The sequence below is a fragment of the Dama dama genome, chromosome 33 (genome assembly GCF_033118175.1).
Source record: "Dama dama isolate Ldn47 chromosome 33, ASM3311817v1, whole genome shotgun sequence".
Lineage (NCBI taxonomy): Eukaryota > Metazoa > Chordata > Mammalia > Artiodactyla > Cervidae > Dama > Dama dama.
The window spans coordinates 49,986,173-50,012,935 of record NC_083713.1 but is presented as its reverse complement, the minus strand read 5'-3'; the positions used below and the strand labels follow the sequence as shown (position 1 = coordinate 50,012,935).

The window sequence follows — 26,763 nt, the reverse complement described above, 5'->3', positions numbered from 1 at the left end:
GCAGAGAAAAGTTACATTCTTAGAGAAAACTGTCAGAAGATGAGGTGGAACTTCTCTGTCGTTGGATCAAGTCAGATCCTATCACCAGATTTAGTCCCCAAATGATAATAACTTGCTTCTCAAAATATAGCCTATATGGCATTTTCTTAGCAATCTGCTATGTTCTTGCACCTACCTCTTGATACTTTACTTACATAATATTTATATTTCCCTGGCTCTGATTTTATGTTTAAAATCACTTCAGATTTGATAAATTGTTCAAAATCATTCAAATTCTTTGCAGAATGAAACAGGGTCAATAATAACACCTTCATCTTACATATGTAAGGGGAGAGTTAGAACAGGTTTATAGCCTTCTTTCCACTAAATTTACTTTAACATCAAGTTACTATGACTTGCATGAATTAGTGTAAAACTTTTTCATGAGGGGTATGTGTGTGGTCTGAAATGATCATTTCAATATATTAGGCAAGCATGTCTTCAAATAATAATTTTAGTTCCACTCTGGATATTGCTAAAATTTACTGTGTAATTAGCTAGGTTAACAATCATATAAGTCAGATTTTTTTTTCCCCAAGGAGACAATGTCATCTTTTCAATATTTTATATTATATTATATACTAAAAAAAACCTTACTTGGTTATGTTACATTAACCAGCATAATCAATTTGGATACCCCATTTCCACATTCTTTGTAGCTAAAAATTAATGTTACAAATATACTTGTATTGTTTGCTTGAACTGCCAGCATCCAGAGGTTTTTATGCTTTTATTACTATTCCCGAATACTTTCAGGGACACAATATTCAACAATATGCAACCAGAAGAAACAAACTAGAAGAAACTTTAACCATCTAGCAAGTCTAATTTCTATATAGAAGAGTATTTTCCATAGTCAAATCTCTCATTTGGAAACATATCTATTTTTAAAATAAAATGTTTGAAATACAACAAACCACAGAATTTGTTATCTTTACCACTTAACTGAAGATTTTCAATTTTTGTATTTTAAATAGTTTGGCTAAGGGTATTATTTTCAATATACTGCAATCTTATTTTTTAAGTTCAAATTTCTGCAATTATACTAATAATATTACTAACACATGATTATACTAAGCTATAATATATATAATTATACTAATTATATAATAATACTCTTATCTAAGAATAACCTATTTTATATCTCGGGATACTCCCACACACAACAAATCCTAAGTGAGGAGTTGAACAATGCTTCTGAGCTTTCTGACCTCTCAGTATTGGAGTGCAGTAGGAAAAAATTAAATTATACCATAATGGAATACCATGTATAGGTTTTTTCATACTTCAGTTAAATCACATTAGATAAATTATTTCAAAGCACCAGAAAATGGTGTTGTACCTATAGACTTGTAGAATCCTTAATGTAAACAATGGACTTTAATTAGCAATGTTTCAATATAGCTTCATTAATTTTAACAAATGTACCACAGTAAGGCAAGATGTTAATGACGGGGAAAACTGTGCCGGGGTGCATGTGTGCGTGTGTGTATGAGCGTGTGTCTGTGAGAGAGAGATTATGTGGGAGCTCTGTACAATCTGCTTCCTTTTTATGTAACAAATATATCTATTTTAGCCAATTTACTAATGAAATGGAGTATACAGGTTTAATTTGTATTTACTCATACATCTTTGTAAGCAGTCACTAGCTCTATTTCCTTTTTTGTAAACTTTCTGTATGCCTTAAGAGACAAACTTCCAAGATGAAAGTTCAGAATAAATTAACTCATTAACTGTTCACATTATACATTTAGGTTCGACACTTTGATGCCTGAATCACTTAGATTCAACTTCTCTGTTGTACGTCATTTTATTTCAAGATGCACAGTGAATGATGGAATAACAGGTCTAATGTACTAATTTCTTAGATCTCGTTTTCTCCTATACTGATACAAGAGTATCACTATAGAGCTCTTTGAAGAATTAAAGTATCATGTAAAAATGTTCTTCAAAAATAGTATATAATGTGTTTTCCAAAAACAATAACTTAATTAAAACTGGAAAAAAAAAGGAAAATCATCCTTTTACTAAAGAAAGACCTAAATTCACATCAAGAGGATTTGCAGAGTTATAGTTTTTATGACCTACACTTTGATATAATCTGTGAAACTTTCACACTGCTAAGAAACAGAAGTGCTACAAGCATCTAGACAAGGAAAAATCACATATAAACTCAAACAAGTTAGCTGTGGTGGTCATCAGTGAGATTCACCATACTTCTGGTTAACCTCCTTTCTAGGTACCTAGTAAAAATGCACTTCCCTGCTCTCTTGAAACTAGGTGTGACTCTGTGACTCTGGTCAGAGAAGTGTGAGATATGCTCTGTAGCACCTCTGGGTGGGAACTTTAAGAATGTCCCTGATCCATCAAGATTCCTTTCCACCACTGGGGTGTTAGTGGAGGAACATGCTGAGGTAACATCACCATTTCTTCTGAGTGAAGACACAGAATAGTGCCCCCTTACTGGCAGATTTTATTTTTCTGGGCTCCAAAATCACTGCAGATGGTGATTGCAGCCATGAAATTAAAAGACATTTACTCCTTGGAAGGAAAGTGATGACCAACCTAGATAGCATATTAAAAAGCAGAGACATTACTTGCCAACAAAGGTCCGTCTGGTCAAGGCTATGGTTTTTCCAGTGGTCATGTATGGATGTGAGAGTTGGAATGTGAAGAAAGCTGAGCACCGAAAAATTGATGCTTTTGAACTGTGGTGTTGGAGAAGACTCTTGAGAGTCCCTTGGACCACAAGGAGATCCAACCAATTCATCCTAAAGGAGATCAGTCCTGGGTGTTCATTGGAAGGACTGATGCTGAAGCTGAAACTCCAATACTTTGGCCACCTCATGCAAAGAGTTGACTCGTTGGAAAAGACCCTGATGCTGGGAGGGATTGGGGGCAGGAGGAGAAGGGGACAACAGAGGATGAGATGGCTGGATGGCATCACTGACTCGATGGGCATGAGTCTGAGTAAACTCCGGGAGTTGGTGATGGACAGGGAGGCCTGGCGTGCTGCAATTCATGGGGTCGCAAAGAGTCAGACACGACTGAGCGACTGAACTGAACTGAACTGTTACACAATGGGGACACAGCAAAAGCAAACAACAAACCTGTGTCAAGACACTGAAATTTAGGGTTGGTATGACAGCATAATCGAAAGTATCCAGACTGAAACAGCAGTTTATAAAGGGAAAAGAAAAGCCTGCCCTTGGAATTTTCCCATAAAACACAATTTGAATAAACTATGGGATTTCAAGGGAGGGAAAAAAAAAAGTGATGTAAGAGTTTAATCCCAGTCATTTATACGTAACATGAAAAATAATTTTTGATTTAAAATATTTTTACATTTTTCCATGTTACTCAACTTCCTATCTCTTTTGTATTTATGTGTTCTGAAGGAGTTTAGTGATTTGTTCTGTTAACTAGGTTGCTGGTATTTTTTCCCTTGCCTTCAACCAACTTCCCACTCTGTAGTTTTAAAAATAGACTGCATGGTCATACAGTTCACCCCTCAGAAAGCATAAAAAGATATATAGTGAAAAGAGCCTTAACCTCTGTTCCCATACCCCACTCAACAAATAACCCACTATGTTACTGTTTAATATTTCAGAAAGACATTTGTTGACATTTTTCGGTGGCTAAGTTGTGTCTCTCTGTGACCCCATGGACTGCAGCACACCATAAAGAAGACCTAAGACATAAAAATGGCCAAAAAACACTTGAAAAGATGTTCAACATCACTATTAGAGAAATGCAAATCAAAACTACAACGAAGTATCACTTCACACTGGTCAGAATGGTCATCATCAATAAAATCAACAAACAATACGTGCTAGAGAGGGTATGGAGAAACAGAATCTTTCTAAACTGTTGATGGGAATGTAAACTGGTACAATCACTATGGAGAACAGTATAGCAGTTCCTTAAAAAAATAAAAATAGAATACCATGACCCAGAAAACCCATTCCTAGGAGTTTACCTAGAGAAAACCATCATTTGAAAAGATTCATACACCTCGATGTTCAGCTCAACTGCAGCACTATTTACAATAGCCAGGGCATGGAAGTAACCTAAATGTCCGTCAGCAGAGGAGAGGGTAAAGAAGACATGGTGCATGTGTATATTTACATGCAAGGGAATATTCAGTAAGTCCACTCGCTCAGTCATATCTGACTCTTTTGTGACCCCATGGACTGCAGCACACCAGGCTTGCCTGTTCATCACCAACCCCCAGAGTTACAGAAACTCATGTCCATCGTGTCAGTAATGCCATCCAACCATCTCATTCTCTGTCGTCCCCTTCTCCCGACTTCACTCTTTCCCAGCCTCAGGGTCTTTTGCAATGAGTCAGCTCTTCCCATCAGGTGGCCAAAGAATACTTTGGCTTCAAAGAATACTCCAAGCTCCAATAGGAGCTTCAGCTTCAGCATCAGTCCTTCCAATGAATATTCAGAACTGATTTCCTTTAGGATGGACTGGTTGGATCTCCTTGCAGTCCAAGGGACTCTCAAGAGTCTTCTCCAACACCACAGTTCAAAAGCATCAATTCTTCAGTGCTCAGTTTTCTCTATAGTCCAACTCTCACATTCATACCTGACTACTGGAAAAACCAGAGCTTTGACTAGACAGACCTCTGTTGGCAAAGTAATATCTCTGCCTTTTAATATGCTGTCTAGGTTGGCCATAGCTTTTCCTAAAAGGAGCAAGCGTCTTTTAATTTCATGGCTGCAGTCACCATCTGCAGTGATTTTGGAGCCCAAAAAATTAAGTCTGTCAGGTTTCCATTGTTTTCCCATCTATTTGCCATGAAGTGATAGGACTGCCATGATCTTAGTTTTCTGAATGTTGAGCTTTAAGCCAACTTTTTCACTCTCCTCTTTCCTTTTCATCAAGTGGCTCTTTAGTTCTTTGCTTTTTGTCCTAAGGGTGGTGTCATCTGAATCTCTGAGGTTATTGATATTTCTCCTGGCAATCTTGATTCTGGCTTATGCTTGATCCAGTCCAGCATTTCTCATGATGTACTCTGCATATAAGTTAAATAAACAGGGTGACAATATACAGTCTTGACATACTCCTTTCCCAATTCAGAACCAGTCTGTTGTTCCATGTCCAGTTTTAACTGTTGCTTCTTGACCTTCAGATTTCTCAGGAGATAGATCAGGTGGTCTGGTATCCCCATCTCTTTAAGAATTTTCCAGTTTGTTATGATCCACACACTCAAAGGCTTTGGCATAGTCAATCAAGCAGAAGTAGATGTTTTTCTGGAACTCTCTTGCTTTTTTGATGATGCAATGGATGCTGGCAATTTGATCTCTGGTTCCTCTGCCTGTTCTAAATTCAGCTTGAACATCTGGAAGTTCACGTACTGTTGAAGCCTGGCTTGGAGAATTTTGAGTGTTACTTTGCTAACGTGAGAGATGAGTGCAATTGTGTGGTAGTTTGAACAATCTTTGGTGTTTCCTTTCTTTGGGAATGGAATGAAAACTGAATGGAATCTTACTTGGGCATAAAAAAAGAAAAAAATAATGTCATCTGCAGGTACATGAGTAATCCCAGAGATTGTCATATCAAGTGAAGTATGTTAGACACAGACAAATATCATATGATATTACTTATATGTGGAATATTTACAAAAAAGGGTACAAATGAACTTATTTACAAACCAGAAGCAGTGTCACAGATATGGAAAACAAACTTGTGGCTACTAGACGGAAAGGAGGGACGGATAAATTGGGAGACTGGGGTTGACTTATACATAGTAGTATACATAAAATAGGCAACTAATAAGGACCTATCATATAGTACGGAGAACTCTACACAATATTTTGTAATGGCCTATATGGGATAGGAATCGAAAAAGAGTGAATATATGTATATGTATAACCGATTTACTCTGTTGTATATCTGAACCTAACACAACATTGTAAATCAACAATACTCCAATAAAAATTTAAATATATACGTTTCGGGGAACTTTTGTTTACAGATAAATCAACAATATGACTTTTTCCCCTTGTTTTGGACTATATACAAATATTTCCATATTCTTTTTTACTGCAGTACCATAGTCCATTACATGGATGGATGTATTCTGAGGGTCATTTATACTGTTTCTCATCCTGCACTACTAATAAACATTGCTGTAATGACTAACTGTACACATACCATTTCACAAAGATTAATTCCTAGAAATGTTGCTGAGTCAAAAGGTATGCACATTTGTAATATGGTTAGATTTTGTCTAATTCTAATTTACACCACCAGCAAGAATATCAGTATATTATCAATTTTACAGATCTTTTTGTTAACCTGATAGAAAAAATTACTATATTTTTATTTAATTTACCAGATTATGAGTGAAATTAAACATGTTTCTAAGTTTAAAACTGATTTGTATTTAATTACCTATGACCTTTCTGTGCATAGCTTTCCTCAGTTTTTCTACTGTTAATAGAGTTGTTGCTTTAATAATAGTCTCATAGCTCAAAAGTGTATTAGTCACAAAGCTTTCTTACAAAAACTACCCTAAATAGCACTGAAGTCGAACACAAAGAAAATTCATAATAAAAAAAATTAAGAATAAAGAAATAGTGGTTGTATACAAGGACTAAGTTGAAGGACTGATCTAAGTTAAAAAGAGTCAAAAATAAATATTGTCATAAATGTGATTATAATAAATGAAAAAATTTGAAAAGAAAATAAATTATTTAGATCTAAATCCCCAATTTATGTACTAAAAACAATACTGGAAACAGGTGATGACAGTAAAATCCTAAAGTCCTCATTTCCCAATCTTTACATAATGTACAGTCAAAGTGTACTGCTTAAAAACTAAAAACATAATTCTATTTCTATTTTACCTAGTTTTACTTAATATAAAATAATACATAATACAAAATTTTACTTGTATACATAGTAAAACATATTAGTGAGAAATCTAAATTTACTGCATGGAATATAGCAAAAGCAGATTGTACAATTACATAGTAATATTTGTAATGTAACAGTCATAAGTGGTCTTACATACTGAGTAAAGAAAGGAAAAGAGAAAACATGGGTAAAAAAGCAAGAGCTATCTTTTTGAGGTAACTAAAGTAATATAATAAAGATGCAAAGTAGAAGAGAACTCTAGAAGATGTGAATGTATATATTAAAAAAACTTGCCTGGGTTAGGGTTACACAATAAACTAAAAGAAAAAAAGTGCTTGATATGATAGCTACCTAGTCTACAAATAGAGACAATATCATGCCTACCTTGCAGGGTTAATGCAAAAAATAGATAACAGAATATAAATAAAAGTTACAAGGAAAATGCTCAATAAATGCCACTTTGCTTTGTCCACTGGCAATCACAAATTCTTGAAGGACCAAAGACCACAATGGAACAAATAACATTCGAAAATTTGTTACTGTGAGGAAAAATAAGGTAAAAACAGATCACTTAACTCAAATAAGCAAGTCTAACTTTATAAAGGCTTTCCATATATTCTATGATTTAAATGCTAGTAACACAAGGATGACAATAATCAAAAACATTTTCAATGTTATCCACAAGAATCATCACATGTCTACAAAGCAAAGGAATGCCAGAAATCAACAGCTTTTACCATGGTCTTTCCTGAACCCCGGGGTCCAATAATGAGAACAGAGTTACTTTCTCCATGGATAGCAGTTCTTTTTAGCAGCTCAATTAAGTGTCTGAAATGATATAAAAAGGCCAAAATTTAAAAAGCAAAGCTGAAATAATTTGCTAGGTAATACTTTTTAAAGTAGTCCTACAGAGAAGAACAGAAATACTGATTCTCTAGAAACCTCAAGAAGAAACAAGTAAGACTGAAATATTGTGGTCTTTATGATGGTATGGGATAGGAACAACTGTGGCAACTCTCACTCCACAGCTGGCTGCTGAGCACTAGGGGCAAGCTCAGAAATCTCTCCATAATATCAAATGACAGAAACGATACAAAATTGAAAGTTAGAGGGTTTTTTTCCATTATGGAAATATGTATATCTACTCTTGCTTCACACCTCTATAAAAATGTTCGCTATCCTTAAGATAAAATCTGTGTATGGCAATTTCTGCAAAACCTAAAGGGTATCTATAAGTAGTTTCATAACAGACAAGTGGGTAGCTAAACTTACTTATATTGTACTTGTACTCCAAATAGGTTATCATTTGGACTCTGATGACAAAATCTTTCACGTAAAATTCTTTGTACCTGATAAAAATAAAGTGAATAAAAATGAAAACATTATGTATGCAATCAAAAATGAACATGTAAATATATTTATAGCAGTTAGAGTTAGGTATTAATGAATCAATTCGGCTCTCCTTAAATAACTTGTCATCATGAGGTCTGGCATTTTCCCAAGTGGTAAAATTAACAGTTCTTGTTTTCCAGGTGGTACTAGTGGTAAAGAATCTGCCTGCCAATGCAGGAGACATAAGAGATGTGGGTTCAATCCCTGGGTCAGGAAGATCCTCTGGAGGAGGGCATGGCAACCCACTCTAGTGTTCTTGCCTGGAAAGTGCCATGGACAGAGGCACCTGGCAGGCTATGGTCCATAAGTCTGCAAAGAGTTGGACATGACTGAAACGATTTAGCAGCAGCAGCAAGTCCCAGAGAAAGGATAAGAATTTAGTTATGAAGCTTTCAACATGAGAGATATTAGTTACTTTAGCTACATCAGCAATTTGAGGGCTGTTTTAATGTATGTCAATAAATGAACACCTCATTTTGTGTAACATGTCAGTCAAGGAATAAAGGAGAGAATTTAATAATGCAATCTAATCTAATAATGCTCATGAACCATAACTCAGTCTTTTGAGTTTAGTCACTCAGTCTTATCTGACTCTGTGATCCCATGGAATGTAACCCGCCAGGCTTCTCTGTCCATAGGATTTCCCAGGCAAAAATCCTGGAGTGGTCTGCCAACTCCTTTTCCAGGGGATCTTCCCAACCCAGGGATTGAACACAGGTCTCCAAAATTGCAGGCAGATTCTTTTTTTTTTTTTTTTTTGCAGGCAGATTCTTTACTGTTGGAGCCACCTAGAGACCAACATATCTAAACTGGTTTAGCTCAAATCCTATCCTTCTGTTCCTCTCATAGAAGTCAGGATTCTGGGGAAACAGAAGAAATTTAAAAGTCCACAGATTTACTGAGGATCTATTAGATGCAGAGCACAAAACTACTAAAAGAATATGATCTATGCCTAAAAAAAATGCATATATATTAGTAAGAAATGACAGTCAATAATCTGCAAAAAATTAGTAACCTAGCATATAAGAAGATGCTCTAATAGATGGAAGAAGTCATCCTCATCTAGGATATAAAAAAAGAAATCGCTGGAATTAACTAAAATTCTTCTAAAGAGCTAAATTTTTATTTTGCCTTAAAACGAAGGACTTAAGACACAGCTGTAAAAAAAGAAATATCAATCCATCACATTCTTTAAAAAGATGGACCATCAAAATTGTTCCTTTTCTGCATTTGCTGCTAACAAAGAGTGTGTCCAGTGACAAAAACCTTAGGAGGTTATCTCAGATTTAGCTCCATCAGCAGAAACAAGAGGTTGCCAAGATTATTTGCTTCTTGCAGACTGAAGTATGCAGTATGGGAGTGATCCTTCATGTATCAGTGAAAAAAATCTGAGTTCTCTTTATATGTACCAGAGGCACAGCAAAGCAAATTATTCACTGGGGATAAAATAATCCATACTTAGCATTTAGGAGGAAGTGGAAAGAATAGAAAGATTGGTGTCCAAGAGACAATACACTATTCTGGCAGGCCTGTTTTGAAGATTAAAGAAGATACCAATCTATAATACAATATCGTTATTATATAGGAAATAGCTGATATCTATAAAAAACCTAGGAAGCAAACATACATCCAACTAATCATAGTGTGTATTCCTCCCCCTAGATAAGATAACTGCAAATCAAAAGACAAACCTCAGAGTTTTTCTTGTTGTAAACATCATTAAAGTCTATAGAGAAACAAGTATGAATAAAATACAAGATAGAGAAAAAGTGAAGCGAAGCTGTAGTGAATATTCAGAGGTTCCAAAATTCTAAAGTGAGTTGATATGAAAGTTAAACAGGTATGTACATGTATAGAAATTAATTTAGGTGCACGGGGAAGATTTGCACTATTTACAAAGATATGTTCAGTTTAGTCACTCAATCGTGTCCAACTATTTGCAACCTAATGCACTGAAGCATGGCAGGTCTCCCTGTCCATCCCCAACTCCCAGAGTTTACTTAAACTCAGGTCCATTGAGTCAGTGATGTCATCCAACCATCCATCCTCTGTCATCCCCTTCTCCTCCCAACTTCAATCTTTCCCAGCATCAGGGTCTTTTCAAATGAGCCAGCTCTTCACATCAGGTGGCCAAAGTATTGGAGCTTCAGCTTCAGCATCAGTCCTTCCAATGAATACTCTGGACTGATTTCCTTTAGGATGGACTGGTTGGATCTCCTTGCAGTCCAAGGGACTCTCAAGAGTCTTCTCCAACACCACAGTTCAAAAGCATCAATTCTTCAGTGCTCAGCTTCCGTTATAGTCCAACTCTCACATCCATTCATAACTACTGGAAAAACCATAGCTTTGACTAGATGGACCTTTACTGGCAAAGTCAAGTCTCTGTTTTTAATATGCTGTCTAGGTTGGTCATAACTTTTCCTCCAAGGAGCAAGCATCTTTTAATATCATGGCTGCAGTCACCACCTGCAGTGATTTTGGAGCCCCCAAAATAAAGTCTGTCACTGTTTCCCCATCTATTTCCCATGAAGTGATGGGACCAGATGCCATGATCTTAGTTTTCTGAATGTTGAGTTTTAAGCCAACTTTTTCACTCTCCTCTTTCCATCAAGTAGCTCTTTAGTTTTCTTCACTTTCTGCCATAAGGGTGGTATCATCTGCATCTCTGAGGTTATTGATATTTCTCCTGGCAATCTTGATTCCAGCTTGTGCTTCCTCCAGTTCAGCATTTCTTATAATGTACTCTGCATATAAGTTAAATAAGCAGGGTGACACTATACAGCCCTGACGTACTCCTTTCCGAATTCAGAACCAGTCTGTTGTTCCATGTCCAGTTCTAACTGTTGCTTCTTGACCTTCAGATTTCTCAGGAGGTAGGTCAGGTGGTCTGGTATTCACATCTCTTTAAGAATTTTCCAGTTTGTTATGATCCACACACTCAAAGGCTTTGGCATAGCCAATAAAGCAGAGGTAGATGTTTTTCTGGAACTCTCTTGCTTTTTTGATGATCCAATGGATGTTGGCAATTTGATCTCTGGTTCCTCTGCCTGTTCTAAATCTAGCTTGAACATCTGGAAGTTCACGTACTGTTGAAGCCTGGCTTGGAGAATTCTGAGTGTTACTTTGCTAGCATGTGAGATGAGTGCAATTGTGCGGTAGTTTGAGCATTCTTTGGCATTGCCTTTCTTGGGACTGGAATGAAAACTGACCTTTTCCAGTGCTGTGGCCACTGCTGAGTTTTCCAAATTTGCTGACATATTGAGTGCAGCACTTTCACAGCATCATCTTTTAGGATTTGAAATAGCTCAACTTGAATTCCATCATCTCCACTAGCTTTGTTCCTAGTGATGCTTTCTAAGGCCCACTTTCTTCGCATTCCAGGATGTCTGGCTCTAGGTGTGTGATCACACCATCATAATTATCTGGCTTGTGAAGATCTTTTTTGTATAGTTCTTTTGTGTGTTTTTGCCACCTCTTCTCCTGTTTGTGTTAGGTTCATACCATTTTTGTTCTTTACTGTGCCCATCTTTGCAAGAAAAATTCCCTTGGTATCTCTAATTTTTTGAAGAGATCTTTAGTCTTTTCCATTCTATTGTTTTTCTCTATTTCTTTTCATTGATCACTGAGGAAGGCTTTCTTATGTCTCCTTGTTATTCTTTAATACTCTGCATTCAAATGGGTATATCTTTCCTTTTCTCCTTTGCCTTTAGCTTCTCTTCTTTTCATAGCTATTTGTAAGACCTCCACAGACAACCATTTTGCCTTTCTGTATCTCTTTTTCTTGGGGATGATCTTGATCACTGCCTCCTGTACAATGTCACGAACTCCGTCCATAGTTCTTCAGGATTTCTGACTATCAGATCTAGTCCCTTGAATCTATTTGTCACTTCCACTGTATGATCATAAGGAATTTGATTTAGATCATACCTTAACAGTCTAGTCATTTTCCCTACTTTCTTCAGTTTATGTCTGATTTTGGTAATAAGGAGTTCATGATCTTAGCCACAGTCAGCTCCCGGTCTTGTTTTTGCTGACTGTATAGAGCTTCTCTATTTTTAGCTGCAACGAATATAATCAATCTGATTTCGGTGTTGACCATCTGGTGATCTCCATGTGTAGAGTCTTCTCTTGTGTTGTTGGAGGAGGGTGTTTGCTATGACAAGTCCATTCTCTTGGCAAAACTCTATCAGCCTTTGCCTTGCTTCATTCAGTACTCCAAGGCCAAATTTGCCTGTTACTCCAGGTATCTCTTGATTTCCTACTTTTGCATGCTAGTCCCCTGTAGTAGTGAAAAGGACATCTTTTTTGGGTGTTAGTTCTAGAAGGTCTTGGAGGTCTTCATAGAACCATTCAACTTCAGCTTCTTCAGCATTACTGGTCAGGGCATAGACTGGGATTGCTCTAATATTGAATGGTTTGCCTTGAAAACAAAAGATATCGTTCTGTCATTTTTGAGATTGCATCCAAGTACTGCATTTTGGACTCTTTTGTTGACTATGATTGGTATTCCATTTCTTCTAAGGGATTCTTGCCCACAGTAGTAGATATAATGGTCATCTGAGTTAAATTCATCCATTCCAGTCCAGTATTTTTAAAAGCATAACTAAACATTTTCATTTAAACAGAAGGTAAGTAAGGTATTACAAAGGAATGTCAATAACATTTAGTTTTTGCTTTAAAAACATGTAGTTCTGGTTATGCTAGTGTAGAAATATCATACCCATTCCCAACTAGACTCCTCAAGAGATGTATACACTTAAATATTAAATGTTCATGATAAAAACACTAAACATATTAGGAATATAAGGAGAACTTCTCAACCTGTTAACGTCCACAAAAGCCCACAGCTAACATCATACTCAGTGGTAAAACACTGAATACATCTTCCCAATATAAAAAATGGTCTGCTCTTGCTAGCTTACTCAGTATTATACTGAAGGTTCTAGTCATGGCAATTAGACAAGAAAAAGAAATGAAAGGCATACAGATTGGAAAGGAAGAAGTAAAACTATATTTATTTGAAGATGACATGATCTTATATACAGAAAATCCAAAGGAATAAACTAAAAAAAAAAAACAAAACTATTATAAATGAGTTCATCAAGGTTACAGAATACAAGATTAATATAGAAAAATCAATTTTATTTAGAAACACTAGCAACAAATAAAACATAAAAGTAAGAAAACAATCTCATTTATGACAGTAACAAAAGGAATAAAATACTTTTCAACAAACTTACCTAAAAAAGTGAAAAACTCTAAAGATAGTATTAAACTAAAATGAAACTTGAGAACATATAGGAAGACATGAATAAAATTAGGATTCCATCTATCCAAAAATTTATAGAGATTGAAATTAGGAAGCAGCAAAGAAACTTTCCTCTTGACAATGGAAAGAGTGGTTCTTCATACATAATAAGGGGAGAATTCAAGTTAAGAAGATAACTGTTTCTCTTATCACCTTTGCATGGTAACAGGCCTTCAGATTAATGAAAATATACACTAACCTGTGAAAGGTAGTCTGCTTGTATTAAGTTGCTACTCTTTGATTTACGACTGCTCATTTCCACAAACTGAAATCCTTTAAAAAATAATAAAAAATTTTAGCATGAATATAAGGACTATTGGCTTACAGAAATTAAGAATTTACTATTACAGACTCAAATGAGTTCTAAAACATGAAAAATGTTAAAATTTCTGAAACTTTGAAAATTTTCAGTTGAAACTAACTAAGGGCATCGTTTCATAATATGTAAATAAAACCGTTAGGCTGCACAACTTAAAATTACACAGTGATATATGTAAGTTATTTCTCAATAAAACAAGAAAAAAAATCTCAACGGCTCCTCTTTGCCTAACTAAAGCTTTATTTGACATTCCCATTTCACATTTTAGATGCCTCTTATAATTAGTCCTACCTTTCTTTTCAATCTAGTATTCAGCTTCCTTTCTCTGCCTTAAAAAACAAAATCAAACAAACAAAAAACAACTAATGCACTTCCTTTGTATAGACTGTTTCTCCCCACATTCATCCCACAGGATCATCTGTTCCAGAAAAACTTCGCTTTCTTGCTCCACTCATCAATCATACACAGTCATTACAGACTAGGTAAAATGTTTCTTCTGCAAACATACAGAACTTCCTGTACTTCTCTTTATTCATAAACATGTCATATTAAACAAAATTTTGTTGTCAGTGCCACCAAACTGAGCATACTTAAAAATCCCAAGCATTAGCTGGAATGATATATGTGTGTGTGTGTGTGTGTGTGTATGTATATATATACTAACAAAAAAAAAGTTCTGTAAAATTAGCTGGAATGATATGTGTGTGTGTGTGTGTGTGTGTGTGTGTGTGTGTGTGTGTACGTATATATATACTAACAAAAAAAAAGTTCTGTAAAATTCTCCTTGAGGGCAATATATTCATAAACATCTTCAGCTAAAAGATCTAATTTTCTCACCAGCAATTTCCTTAGAGAAGTACTTCACTAATCAGGTAATAATAACTTAGCCAGGAATTGTTACAAGTGTTTTGAATTTATGATCTCATTTAATCCTCAGAATAATCCTACAGAATAATCCTAATACCTCTTTCAGATTAGAAGACATAGAAAGGTTAAGTAACCTGACCAAAACCTTAACAGTATGAAGGTCAGAGTCAGGATTTAAACCCAATCTAGTTATATGTCATTATACATAACTATTATCTATCTATCTATCTATCTATCTATCTATCTATACACACACACACACACACACATATATAAAATACATAAATTATATACATAGTTATAAGTATATATACTTGATTATATGTAATTGCTACTTAGCCACCTGATTTTAAAAAGTACAAATTTCAATAACTTGAAGGAAGATGTGCCTGTGATATATTTTATATTCATACTAATTTCATATACTGACATTTAGACAACAACCTTTGGAATTAGTTTTTACAGGACAGCAGCAGAGCAATGCTTTGACAGATAGCAAGCAAATCTGTACCCTCTCTTACAGTACAGCCAAGGCCTAAGTCCCAAAAGGATTCTGGCTCCAGGCCAGAATAGAGTATAAGAACAGAGTACTCTCCTGATGTTTTGGTTCCTTTAGCTTCCCTCTTAGGAGAAAAGTGGTTTTCTCAGCTGCCTTAGGGCACCTTTTAGCAACCTTTTCTCTACTCAAGGCACCTTTCTTGACAATCTTTACATTGATTATTTTAATTTTATCCTACTAAGTTTTTTTCCTCTTAAATCAGAGTTGTGTGGGGGGAAAAATCCTTTCAGGAACATGAAATTATATCTTCATTCTGATTTAAGATACTCTTGACTGTGAAAAAGGACTGAAATCACAGGCAACAATGGATCAACTGTCCCCTAGACAATAAAAAGTAAATTATTTGACAATATACCTTATCTTTTCAGAGCTATGTTAGCTATTTCACAGTATTAATGGAATTAAAATATATTTCTCCCCATTTCATAGGCTGAGAAAACATGCTCAGTAGAGCTAAGTAAAATGTCTGAGGTCACAGGGTAGGTGTCTAAACTGCCTCCTTGCATTGAATATAATTCAGGTAAGTCACTAAAAAGCACATGGTTACACATGATCATTTGGTGATCATTCGTGAAAGAAACATACATACACACTGTACTTCAGTGCCTGTACATAAATTCTGACTGCAAAGTTAAGTATTAATCAAAAGATTGATGCTCAACAATAAATGATCCAACTATAAAAACGGGCCAAAGGCATAAACAGACATTTCAAGCAAAGAAGGTATATGGATAGCAAATAAACACCTGAAACACATTAGCCATTAGAAAAAGGCAAACTGCAACCACAACAAGGTACACACTCATTTGTAAAGCAAAAATTAAACAGAGAAAACACCAAATGCTGGTAAGGATGAAGAGAAGGTAGATCTCACATACAACGACTGGTGAGAATATGAAATGTTACAGACATTCTGCAAAGTTTCTTTTGGCCATTTCTTATAAACAATGATACACTTACCGTGTGACAGAGTGGTTACACTTTTGGGTATTTATATCACAGAAATGAAAATGTATGCTCAGATGAAAATCTGCAATATGAGTCTCAATAGCAAGTTTATTTGGAACAGCCAAAAAACTGAAGACAATACAAATGTCCTACAATGAGTTAATGGGGTCAAAGAAATGAAAACATCCACACACTGAGGGACTATAACTGAGGCAAAAAAAAAAAAAAAACAAACACTGATATATGCAATAACTTGGAAGGCTCTCAAGGGCATTATGCTTTGAGAGAAAAAATAAAGGCTGATCTAAAAATATTACATATTGCATGATTACATTCTTGAAATGACAAAATTATTATAAAGATGAACAGATACATGATGGCAAGGAAACAGAACTGAGGAATGAGTATGATTATAAAAAGGAGTTACATAAAGAATTTTCGTTGTAATGATGAAACAGTTTTGTATCATTATTGCAATGTCACAAAAATCTACACATGGGATCAAGTCACAGAGAATTAAACCGACACACAAAAATGAGTACAAGTAAAAACTGTTGAGAGAACTGAATAAGGTGTGTAGTTCAGTTAACAGTGTTATACCAATGTCAATGTCATGGTTTTGACCTGTAATATCATAAGATGTCACTCTACAGAAAATCTGGGTGAAGGGTTTATGGAACACTATGAACTATATTCGCAACTTCTGTGAGTCTATAACAATTTCAAAATAAAATGTTTAAGAAAAATAAAAGTCTAATTATACAGTTTCTTTCAACTGCTTAATGACAGAGAATATTATTATCTGCCAATAGATTATTAAATTAAGTTTGACTGAATTCCTCCTCAAATTTTACCAGTGGGTCATGGGACTCTTATTTCCAACTGTCTGATACTATGATGTTACTGACTATTCTAAATAGGACTAGACACAAAGTGTAAAAGAAGCTGAAGGTCTATGCATGATGAAGTCATTACTCATTGTCCTCAAATGCAAAAATAGGTGACTACAATTATTTAGGTGCATAAAATTTGGTAGAAGCTACTATTTTATTTTTACTATTAAGAGGAGCAGTGAAAAGGATAATCCCAAAGAATAGCTTACTTAATATTATTTCTTTAGAGTTTATACTTCCTACATTATTGGTTTCTGATAGATCCTCCTCTCAACTTACATTTTGCTCAGGAGAATAAACCTAATTTTAAATTTCAGAGTTTCAAGTAATAACTGGTCTAATTTAAATTGCCTAAAAAAACTAAAACCAATCCACTCCTGTAACTAGCTGCTTCTATCCTGCTTTACATCACCATTATTTCTTGACTGGAAATCTATGCCAGCTTTCTTCTCATCTCCAACTCTTACCCCCATTTTCACAGAAGTGGAAGTATCACTCACTCAGTCCTGTCCAGCTCTTTGCAACTTGTTGAACTGCAGGCTTCCCTCTCCTTCACTATTTCTTGGAGCTTGCTCAAACTCATGTCAATTGAGTTGGTGATGCCATCCAACCATCTCATCCTCTGTTGCCCTCTTCTCCTCCTGCCCTCAATCTTTCCCAGAAACAAGGTATTTTCCAATCAGTTAGCTCTTCGCATCACGTGGCCAAAGTACTGGAGCTTCAGCTTCAGCATCAGTCCTTCCACTGAATATTCAGGGTTCATTTCCTTTAGGATTGACTGGTTTGATCTCTGGCTATCCAAGGGACTCTCAAGAGTATTCACAATTTGAAAGCATCAATTCTTTAGCACTCAGCCTTTTTTCAGGTCCAACTATCACATGTGTACATGATTACTGGAAAAACCATAGCTTTGACTATATGGACCTTTGTCGGGAAAGTGATGTCTTTGCTTTTTAATATGCTGTCTAGGTTTGTCACGGCTTTCCTTTCAAAGAGCAAGTGTCTTTTAATTTCATGGCTACAGTCACCGTCCACGGTGATTTTAGAGTCCAATAAAATAAAACTTGCCACTGTTTCCACTATTTCCCCATTATTTATATTTAAACTAATTACTGATAAGGAATTCCTTCATCTTGCTATTTGTTTTCCACATGTCTTACAGTTTTTTTGTCTCTCATTCTCTATTACTATCTACTTTTGTGCTTAGTTGATTTTGGGGGGTTAGAGAGAGAGAGAGTGCTAAGTCATGTCTGACTCTTTCTTGCAATCCCATGAACTATACAGTCCACCATGTTCCTCTGTCCATGGGATTCTCCAGGTAAGAATACTAGAGTGGGTTGCCATTTCCTTCTCCAGGGAAACTTCCTGACCCAAAAACTGAACCCAAGTCTCCTGCATTGCAGGCAGATGCTTTACGGACTGAGCTACACGGGAAGCCTTGAGGGATAGGGAAATATTTAAATTCCTTTCTTATTTCTTTTCTTGTATATTCACAAGTATTTTCTTTGCAGTTATCATAGAGATTGCTTTTAAAGTGCTAAAGGCGTAACACTCTAGTTTATGTTACTTAAATAACATACCAACATCTTTGCTCCTTTACTGCTCCACCCCTACCCTTTTCAGTTGTTGATGTCACAGAGTTATGTCTTTTAACACTGTGTCCAAAATCTTCAAGATGATCCAAAGAAATGGAAAGATACCCCATGCTTTTGGATTGGAAGGCTCAATATTGTTAAAGTGACTTCCCAAAACAACGTACAGATAATGCGATCTCTATCAAATTATGACATTTTTCACGAAACTAAAGCAAATAATCCTAAAATTTATAGGGAACCATAAAAGATCCAGAATTGCCAAAGCCATCTTGAGAGTTAACGAACAGAGCTGGAAGCATAACTCTCTCAGACTTCAGACAGTACTACAAAGCGACAGTAATCAAAACAGTGTGCTATCATCACCAAAACAGACAAGGATCAATGGAACAGAACAGAGCGCCCAGAAACAAACTCACACATCTCTTTGACAAAGGAGGCAAGAATATATAGTGGAGAAATGACAGTCTCTCCAGTCACTGGTGCTGAGAAAGCTGGACAGTTGCATGTAAATCAATGAAGTCAGAACACATCCTCATACCATACACAAAAATAAACTCAAAATTGCTTAAAGATTTTTATATTAAGACCTAACCATAAAACTCCTAGAAGAAATCATAGGCAAAACATTCTGTCATGGAAATCATAGCAGTGTTTTCTTCGCTCATTCTCCCAAGGCAATAGAAATCAAAGCCAAAATAAGCAAATGGGACCTAATCAAGCTTGTAAGCTTTTGCATGAACAAAACAAAAAGACAACCTATGGAGTGGCTTAATTTCCAAACTCAATGGAAAAAAAAAAAAAAAATCCAAAACCCAATCAAAAAGTGGGCAGAAGACCTAAATAGGCATTTCTCCGAAGAAGACATACAGATGGCCAATAGACACACAAGATGCTTAACATCACTAATTATTAGACAAATACAAATCAAAATTACAATGAGGTACCACCTTATACCAGTCATAATGTCCATCATCAAAAAAGTCTACAAATAACAGACTGGTTCCAAATTGGGAAAGGAGTACCTCAAGGCTGTATATTGTCACCCTGCTTATTGAACTTCTATGCAGAGTACATCATGAGAAACACTGGGCTGGATGAAGCACAAGCTGGAATCAAGATTGCAGGGAGAATTACCAATAACCTCAGATATACAGATGACATCATTCTTATGGAAGAAAGTGAAGAACTTAAGAGCCTCTTCATGAAAGTGAAAGAGGAGAGTGAAAAAGTTGGCTTAAAGCTCAACATTCAGAAAACTAAGATCATGGCATCTGGTCCCATAACTTCATGGCAAATAGATGGGAAAACAGTGGAAATAGTGGTTGACTTTATTTTTGGGGCTCCAAAATCACTGCAGATAGTGACTGCAGCCATGAAATTAAAAGACGCATACTCCTTGGAAGGAAAGTTATGACCAACCTAGACAGCATATTAAAAAGCAGAGACATTACTTTGCCAACAAAGGTCCATCTAGTCAAGGCTATGGTTTTTCCAGTAGTCATGTATGGACATGAGAGTTGGACTATAAACAAAGGTGAGCACCGAAGAATTGATGCTTTGATCTGCGGTGTTGGAGAAGACTCTTGAGAGTCCCTTGGACTGCAAGGAGGTCCAACCAGTCCATCCTAAGGGAGATCAGTCCTGAGTGTTCATTGGAAGGACTGATGTTGAAGCTGAAACTCCATTACTTTGGCCACCTGATGAGAAGAGTTGACTCATTTGAAAAGACCCTGATGCTGGGAAAGATTGAGGGCAGGAGGAGAAGGGGACGACAGAAGATGAAATGATTGGATGGCATCACCGACTTGCTGGACATGAGTTAGGTAAGCTCCAGGAGTTGGTGACGGACAGGGAGGCCTGGCGTGCTGTGGTCCATGGGGTCGCAAAGAGTTGGACATGACTGAGTGACTGAACTGAAACTGGAATTCAGTAACTGCAACTTTGAAATGAGCAGGGCCAGTATTCCAAATCACAGCAAAATTAAAGAGAAATGGAAGATGTCTGGTGTACTTGTAAATATTAATAAAACAAGTAAAAGTGTAGATTTTGACAAGTAAATGCAAAATTCATTTCAGATACTCCTTTTAATCCTTCAAGTCTTAATTGAAGGCAGTATAAATAAAATATGAAATATGCTGCCCTAATTCTGGAATGGAGAATGTATCATTAATCTTTTTTTAATGTGTTAATAATAAACTATCAATCCAAAATTATGAAAAGAAATAATTGATAATCTTTTTGTAAAGATAACTGACTTTACTTTCTCTTACATCACTAGACTTAGAGCTGTATATGCCACCTAATTAAAGTTGTTTGTAAATTAAAAAAAACTTTTATCTTTTGTTAATCTTGGGATCTCTCTGTTAAAAGAAATAAATTTTGCAACCAAATTACCTATATTTTAACCAGTTTGAATTTCCACTGCTGGATAAAACCACGGTAATATTTTACTACATGTATTTTACTTGGAAGTATAAATCATTTGTATTTATTTATATATCTATATTTATACTTACATATACATTTATATAATAACATATATTCCTATACATATATGAATATATATAATTATATATGTAATATTTCTGTAATTTACTATTCTTTTACACTTGGCAGGCTTTTTTGCAGGTCATGACATGTAATTGGGCTTTTCTGGTGGCTCAGTGGTAAAGAATCCAGATGCAATGTAGAAGACAAAGAAGATGCGGGTTCGATCCCTGTGTCGGGAAGATTCTCTGGAGAAGGAAATGGCAACTGGCTCCAGAATTCTTGCTGGGGAAATCCCATGGACAGAGAGATCCCTGGTGGGATACAGTCCACAGGATCACAAAGAGTCAGAAATGACTTAGCGAATGAGCACGCATGTATGCACACATGTGATTACTCAATATTTTAAAATTTAGCTAAGTACTTGATTTAACCTAACTGGTCTACTTTTTTCAACAGCTAGTTTTCCTGTGGGTATTCTCCATTGCCTAACATTCATTCAAGCATTACATATTTTCTTAAAAACCAATTATATGCCAATATTGCAGTACTTTATTTGTATACAAAATAATATGATTTCTGAGTCTTTCTTCCAAGGAGCTCATGGTCCAGTCGAGCAAACATAAGCAAACAAAGTTAGTTTTATCACTGTGTGCTAATCAGGTTCCCTGAAAGGGGAAGATAGCACTTCAGGGACACGTAACCCTCAGATTTTGCCCAGAATAAGACTGCAAAGAGGTGTTAGAGAAAGTATTCCAGAGGAAATAATATCTCAACCAAGAGTTAAGTTTGGAGTGAGTCAGGGTATAGATAACTTTTGATTCTTCCAGGCATCATATTAAGAGGAAAAGTCAGTGGGCTAAAGTGGGAAACTGGTGACTCTCCCTTTAAATGATGTTAGGGAGTTTGGGAATGACAATTTTGGGGATGAAACTTATGGGTTTTTACATGAAAGTGGACTTCCCTAGCGGCTCAGAAGGTAATGAATCTGTTTGCAATGCAGGAGACCTGGATTTGATCCCTGGGTCAAGAAAATGCCCTGGAGAAGGGAAAGCCTACCTACTCCAGTTTGCATAAGAAAGCCTTCTTAAGTGAACAATGCAAAGAAATAAAGGAAAACAACATAATGCGAAAGACAAACATTTCTTCAAGAAAACTGGAGGTACCAAGGGAACATTTCATGCAAGTACGGGCACAGTAAAGGACAGAAACAGCAAGAACCTAACAGAAGAGGGAGAGATTAAGAAGAGTTGTCAAGAATACACAGAACTATACAAAAAAATAGGTCTTAATGACCCATATAACCATGACGGTGTAGTCACTCACTTAACAGTCAGACATCCTGGAGTGTGAAGTCAAGTGGGCCTTAGGAAGCATTATTATGAACAAAGCTAGTGGAGGTGATGGAATTCCAGCTGAGCTATTTAAAATCCTAAAAGACAATGTTGTTAAAAGTGCTGCACTCAATATATCAGCAAATTCAGAAAACTCACAGTACTGGAAAATGGGACTGGCCACAGTTCATTTTAATCCTAAAGAAAGACAGTGCCAAAGAATGTATAAACTACTGTACAATTGCACTCATTTTGCATACTAGCAAGGTAATGCTCAAAATCCTTCAAGTTAAAGCTTCAACAGTAGGAGAACCAAGAACTTCCAGATGTACAAGCTGGGTGTACAACAGGCAGAGGAACCAGAGATCGATTTGCAAACATTCGTTGGATCATGGAAAAAGCAAGGGAATTTCAGAAAAACATCTACTTCTGCTTCATTTAATACACTAAAGCCTTTGACTGTGTGGATTACAACAAACTGGAAAATTCTTAGAAGTGGGAATACCAGACCGCCTTTACCTGTCTCCTGAGAAACCTGTATGCAAATCAAGAAATGACAGTTAAAACCTTAGGTGAAACAACTGGTTGAAAATTAGGACAGGAGTGTGACAGGCTGTACACTGTCACCCTGTTTATTTAACTTACATACAGAATACATAATAGGAAATGCCAGGCTGGATGAATCACAAGCTGGATTTAAAACTGCCTGGAGAAATATCAACCACCTCAGATAGGCAGATGATGGTGGTGGTTTAGTCGCTAAGTCATGTCTGACTCTTGTGACCCCATGGACTATAGCCTGCCAAGCTCCTCTGTCCATGCATGGGATGTTCCAGGCAAGAATACTGGAGTGGATTGCCATTTCCTTCTCCAGGGGATCTTCCCGACCCAGGAATCAAACCCAGGTCTCCTGCATTGCAGGCAGATTCTTTACCGACTTAGCTATGAGCGAAGCCCCCACCATTCTAAATGGCAGAAAGGGAAGAGGAACTAAAGAGCCTCCTGATAAGGGTTGAAGAGGAGAGTGAAAAAGCTAGTTAAAACTCAACATTCAAAAAACTAAGATCATGGCATCTGATCCCATCTCTTCATGGCAAGTAGAAGGGGAAAAAGAGATAGATTTTATTTTCCTGGGCTCCAAGTACACTGCAGCCAAGAAATTAAAAGACGTTTGCTCCTTGGAAGAAAAGCAATAACAAACCTAGACAGCTTATTAAAAACCAAAGACATTAATTTGCCAACAAAGGTCCATATAGTCAAAGCTATGGTTTTTTCAGTAGTCATGTATGGACGTGAGAGTTGGACTATAAAGAAGGCTTTGCTCCAAAGAATTGATGCTTTTGAACTGTGGTGTTCGAGAAGACTCTTGAGAGTCCCTTGGACAGCAAGGAGATCCAACCAATCCATCCTAAAGGAAATCAACCCTGAATATTCATTACAAAGACTGATGTGAAGCTGAAGCTCCAGTACTTTGGCCACCTGATGCAGAGAGTCTACTTTTTAGAAAAGACCCTGATTCTGAGAAAGACTGAAGGCAGGAGAAGGGGACGATAGAGGACGAGATGATTGGATGGTATTACTATCTCAATGGACATGAGTTTGAGCAAGCTCTGGGAGATAGTGAAGGACAGGGAAGCCTAGTATGCTGAAGTTCATGGGGATGCAAAGAGTTGGACACGACTGAGTGACGACTGAACAACAAAAACTTTATGGCATTTAATTTTACAGTATTTGTCTGGATATGATGCTAACAGCACAGGCAAAAGGAAAAAAAGATATATTTGGCTTCATGAAAAATTTAAAGTTTGTTTATTATAAGAAATTATTAACACTGTAAAGGCAACCCACAGAATGGGAGAAAATATTTGCAAATCATTTTGCAAATATTTGATAAGAGATTAAAAATATATATATGAAAGTTAATACATATAAGACTCTTAAACTCAGCAACAAAAAAACAACCTAATTCAAAAATGGGCAGAGGATTTGAATGAACATTTCTCCAGGAAAGATATACAGATAAGCTCATGCAAAGATGCTCAGCATCTCTAATTATTAGGAAAATTCAAATCAAGACTACAGTGAGATACCATATCCATTAGGTTGACTACTCTATTAAAAACAGAAACAATAAAACAGAAAACAAGTATTTAAGACAACGTGGAGATATGGGAGCCCTTAGCACTGCTAGTTGAAAACATAAAATGGTACTGCAGGCAGTGGAAAATAGTATGGCGGTTCCTCTAGTTACCATATAGTGTAGTCATTCCATTACTGGGTATATATAAAGAACTGGGTATACAGGAAAAGAACACATTCTTATTTGTAGTAGCATTATTCACTACTGATGAAACATGGACCCTGCCCACGTGTCCAATGATAGATAAATGGATAATCAAAATATGGTATATACATACAATGGAATGAGTGAAAGTGTCAGTCCTCAGCTATGTCCTACTCTTTGTGGCTCCAGGACTATAGCCTGCTAGGCTCCTGGTCCACGGAATTCTCCAGGCAAGAATACAGGAGTGGGCAGCCATTCCCTTCTCCAGGGGACCTTCCAAATTTATGGATCGATTAAATCTTAAAAAGGAAGGAAAATCTTATAACTTTTACATATAAATATTTATAGAAAATAAAATTTAGATCATATTTAATATATAAAATGACATTAATATCTTCACTTTATCCCTGAAGTGAGCACAGCATGTCATGTCACTACCAGTAATCCAGGAGTTCGAAGGAAAGAGAGGGAGATCAGTAACAGCAGTTACAAGAGTACCATCACATGTTTATTCACTTTCAGCTTATTTTAACACAATGTAAGTATTTGGGCCCAGTTGCATGGAATTAATAAATTCAGTTGAGTTGTTGAACTAAGGTGCTGTTATGATGTTTTAAATGAAAGAAAAATGATTCAGGTGTTTTCCAATAAATTGCAGATCTTTCCTGGAAGGAAAATTGGTTGCCTGATAAAAGCACACTGCTTAACAAAAATAAAACAAACAAACCCATACAAAAATACTTTATAGAGAAAAGAAATTGCTTTTTGAAAGAAACTTGCACTATGGAGAGAGCACTTGTTTTCAAAACATTGAAAACAATGTTTTCATCTCTGATTCTGTGGTCAAAAATGCTGTATTATGTATAAAAACTGTATTGTATATAAAAATTAACTATAAAATATTATTGTGTATAAAAAGTATGTGTATTAAATATAAAAACACCACTTTCCAATGAGTTTGCAAAAACAACTAATTTACATTAGAAAAAATAAAATTTATTAACGAAATTTCCACAAAACATTTTGCAAAACTGGAAGATGGGACTGAAATTAAAAGCATACAAATGATCATTATTTTCTTGAATAACCTCTTGGCGTGGGGGGCAAAACTCTCAAGTTTCAGCAGAGGATCATATTTATGACAAGAACTCTTGGTGCATTTTTTTAAAAAGTAATACTATTCTACTTCCGATAAGGGCTGAAGAAAACACTGAAAATACTACTACTATCAACTTCCTCTAATTTAGGTCCAAGTTAAAAAAACACAAATTCTACAACTTTTTAATCTAATGTCTCTCGCTGACATTTTTCAAAGTAGAGTAAGAATGAACAAAAGATTAAAACTTTGCCTCTCTTTGGTTAGAGAAATGTTTTTGATAAGATAAACAGTAAAGTAATATAAAACAAAGGCATTTTAGAAGAAATCTGTGGGTGGTTTCCATGTTTTGTTAATGTTCTTTGAGATGAAACTTAGGTATTAATAAGAATAAATTTAAGCTATTTTTTAATCAGCTAGAATTAATTTTCACATCTCTTTCCACTTGGAGCATTTATACCAAAGTAAAGATTAAAATAGAGTTCAGGGAAATGCTGAAGGTGGAGGAAATATGCAGTAAAACAGGTATAAATTCCAAGTTAACAGACAATCAAATACATTTTTAGTATTCCTAAAGGGATCAGACTGAAAATGTTATCTATGAAATTATGCAGATTTAGTAAGTTGGGAAACAGTTTCTGCTAAGATGTTTCCTAGATTTCCCCAGAGCTGAAGCATAACTCCACATAAAACAACAGCCTTTTGTGATTTCTAGATATTCCTGTCCATAGTAAAGAAATTGTGATAGTTGCTGACAATTTTATCTTTTTTT

General features: G+C 35.9%; 1 protein-coding gene across 5 annotated transcripts in view; it reads right to left on the bottom strand.

Moving 5' to 3' along the window:
* ORC4 (origin recognition complex subunit 4) overlaps positions 1–26,763 on the bottom strand; it is an 86,036-nt gene that overhangs the window by 33,010 nt on the left and 26,263 nt on the right. For 3 of the 5 annotated variants that reach the window (XM_061135131.1, XM_061135130.1, XM_061135132.1), the window contains 3 exons: positions 13,809–13,882; positions 8,182–8,258; positions 7,647–7,737 (listed from right to left, as the gene is read on the bottom strand). In XM_061135131.1, coding sequence (XP_060991114.1) covers positions 7,647–7,737; positions 8,182–8,258; positions 13,809–13,865 — 225 coding nt within the window. In that variant the 5' untranslated portion in view covers positions 13,866–13,882. Of the gene's footprint in view, positions 1–7,646; positions 7,738–8,181; positions 8,259–13,808; positions 13,883–26,763 lie in introns of those variants that run through there. The other 2 variants (XM_061135129.1, XM_061135133.1) reach the window with 2 other exon arrangements.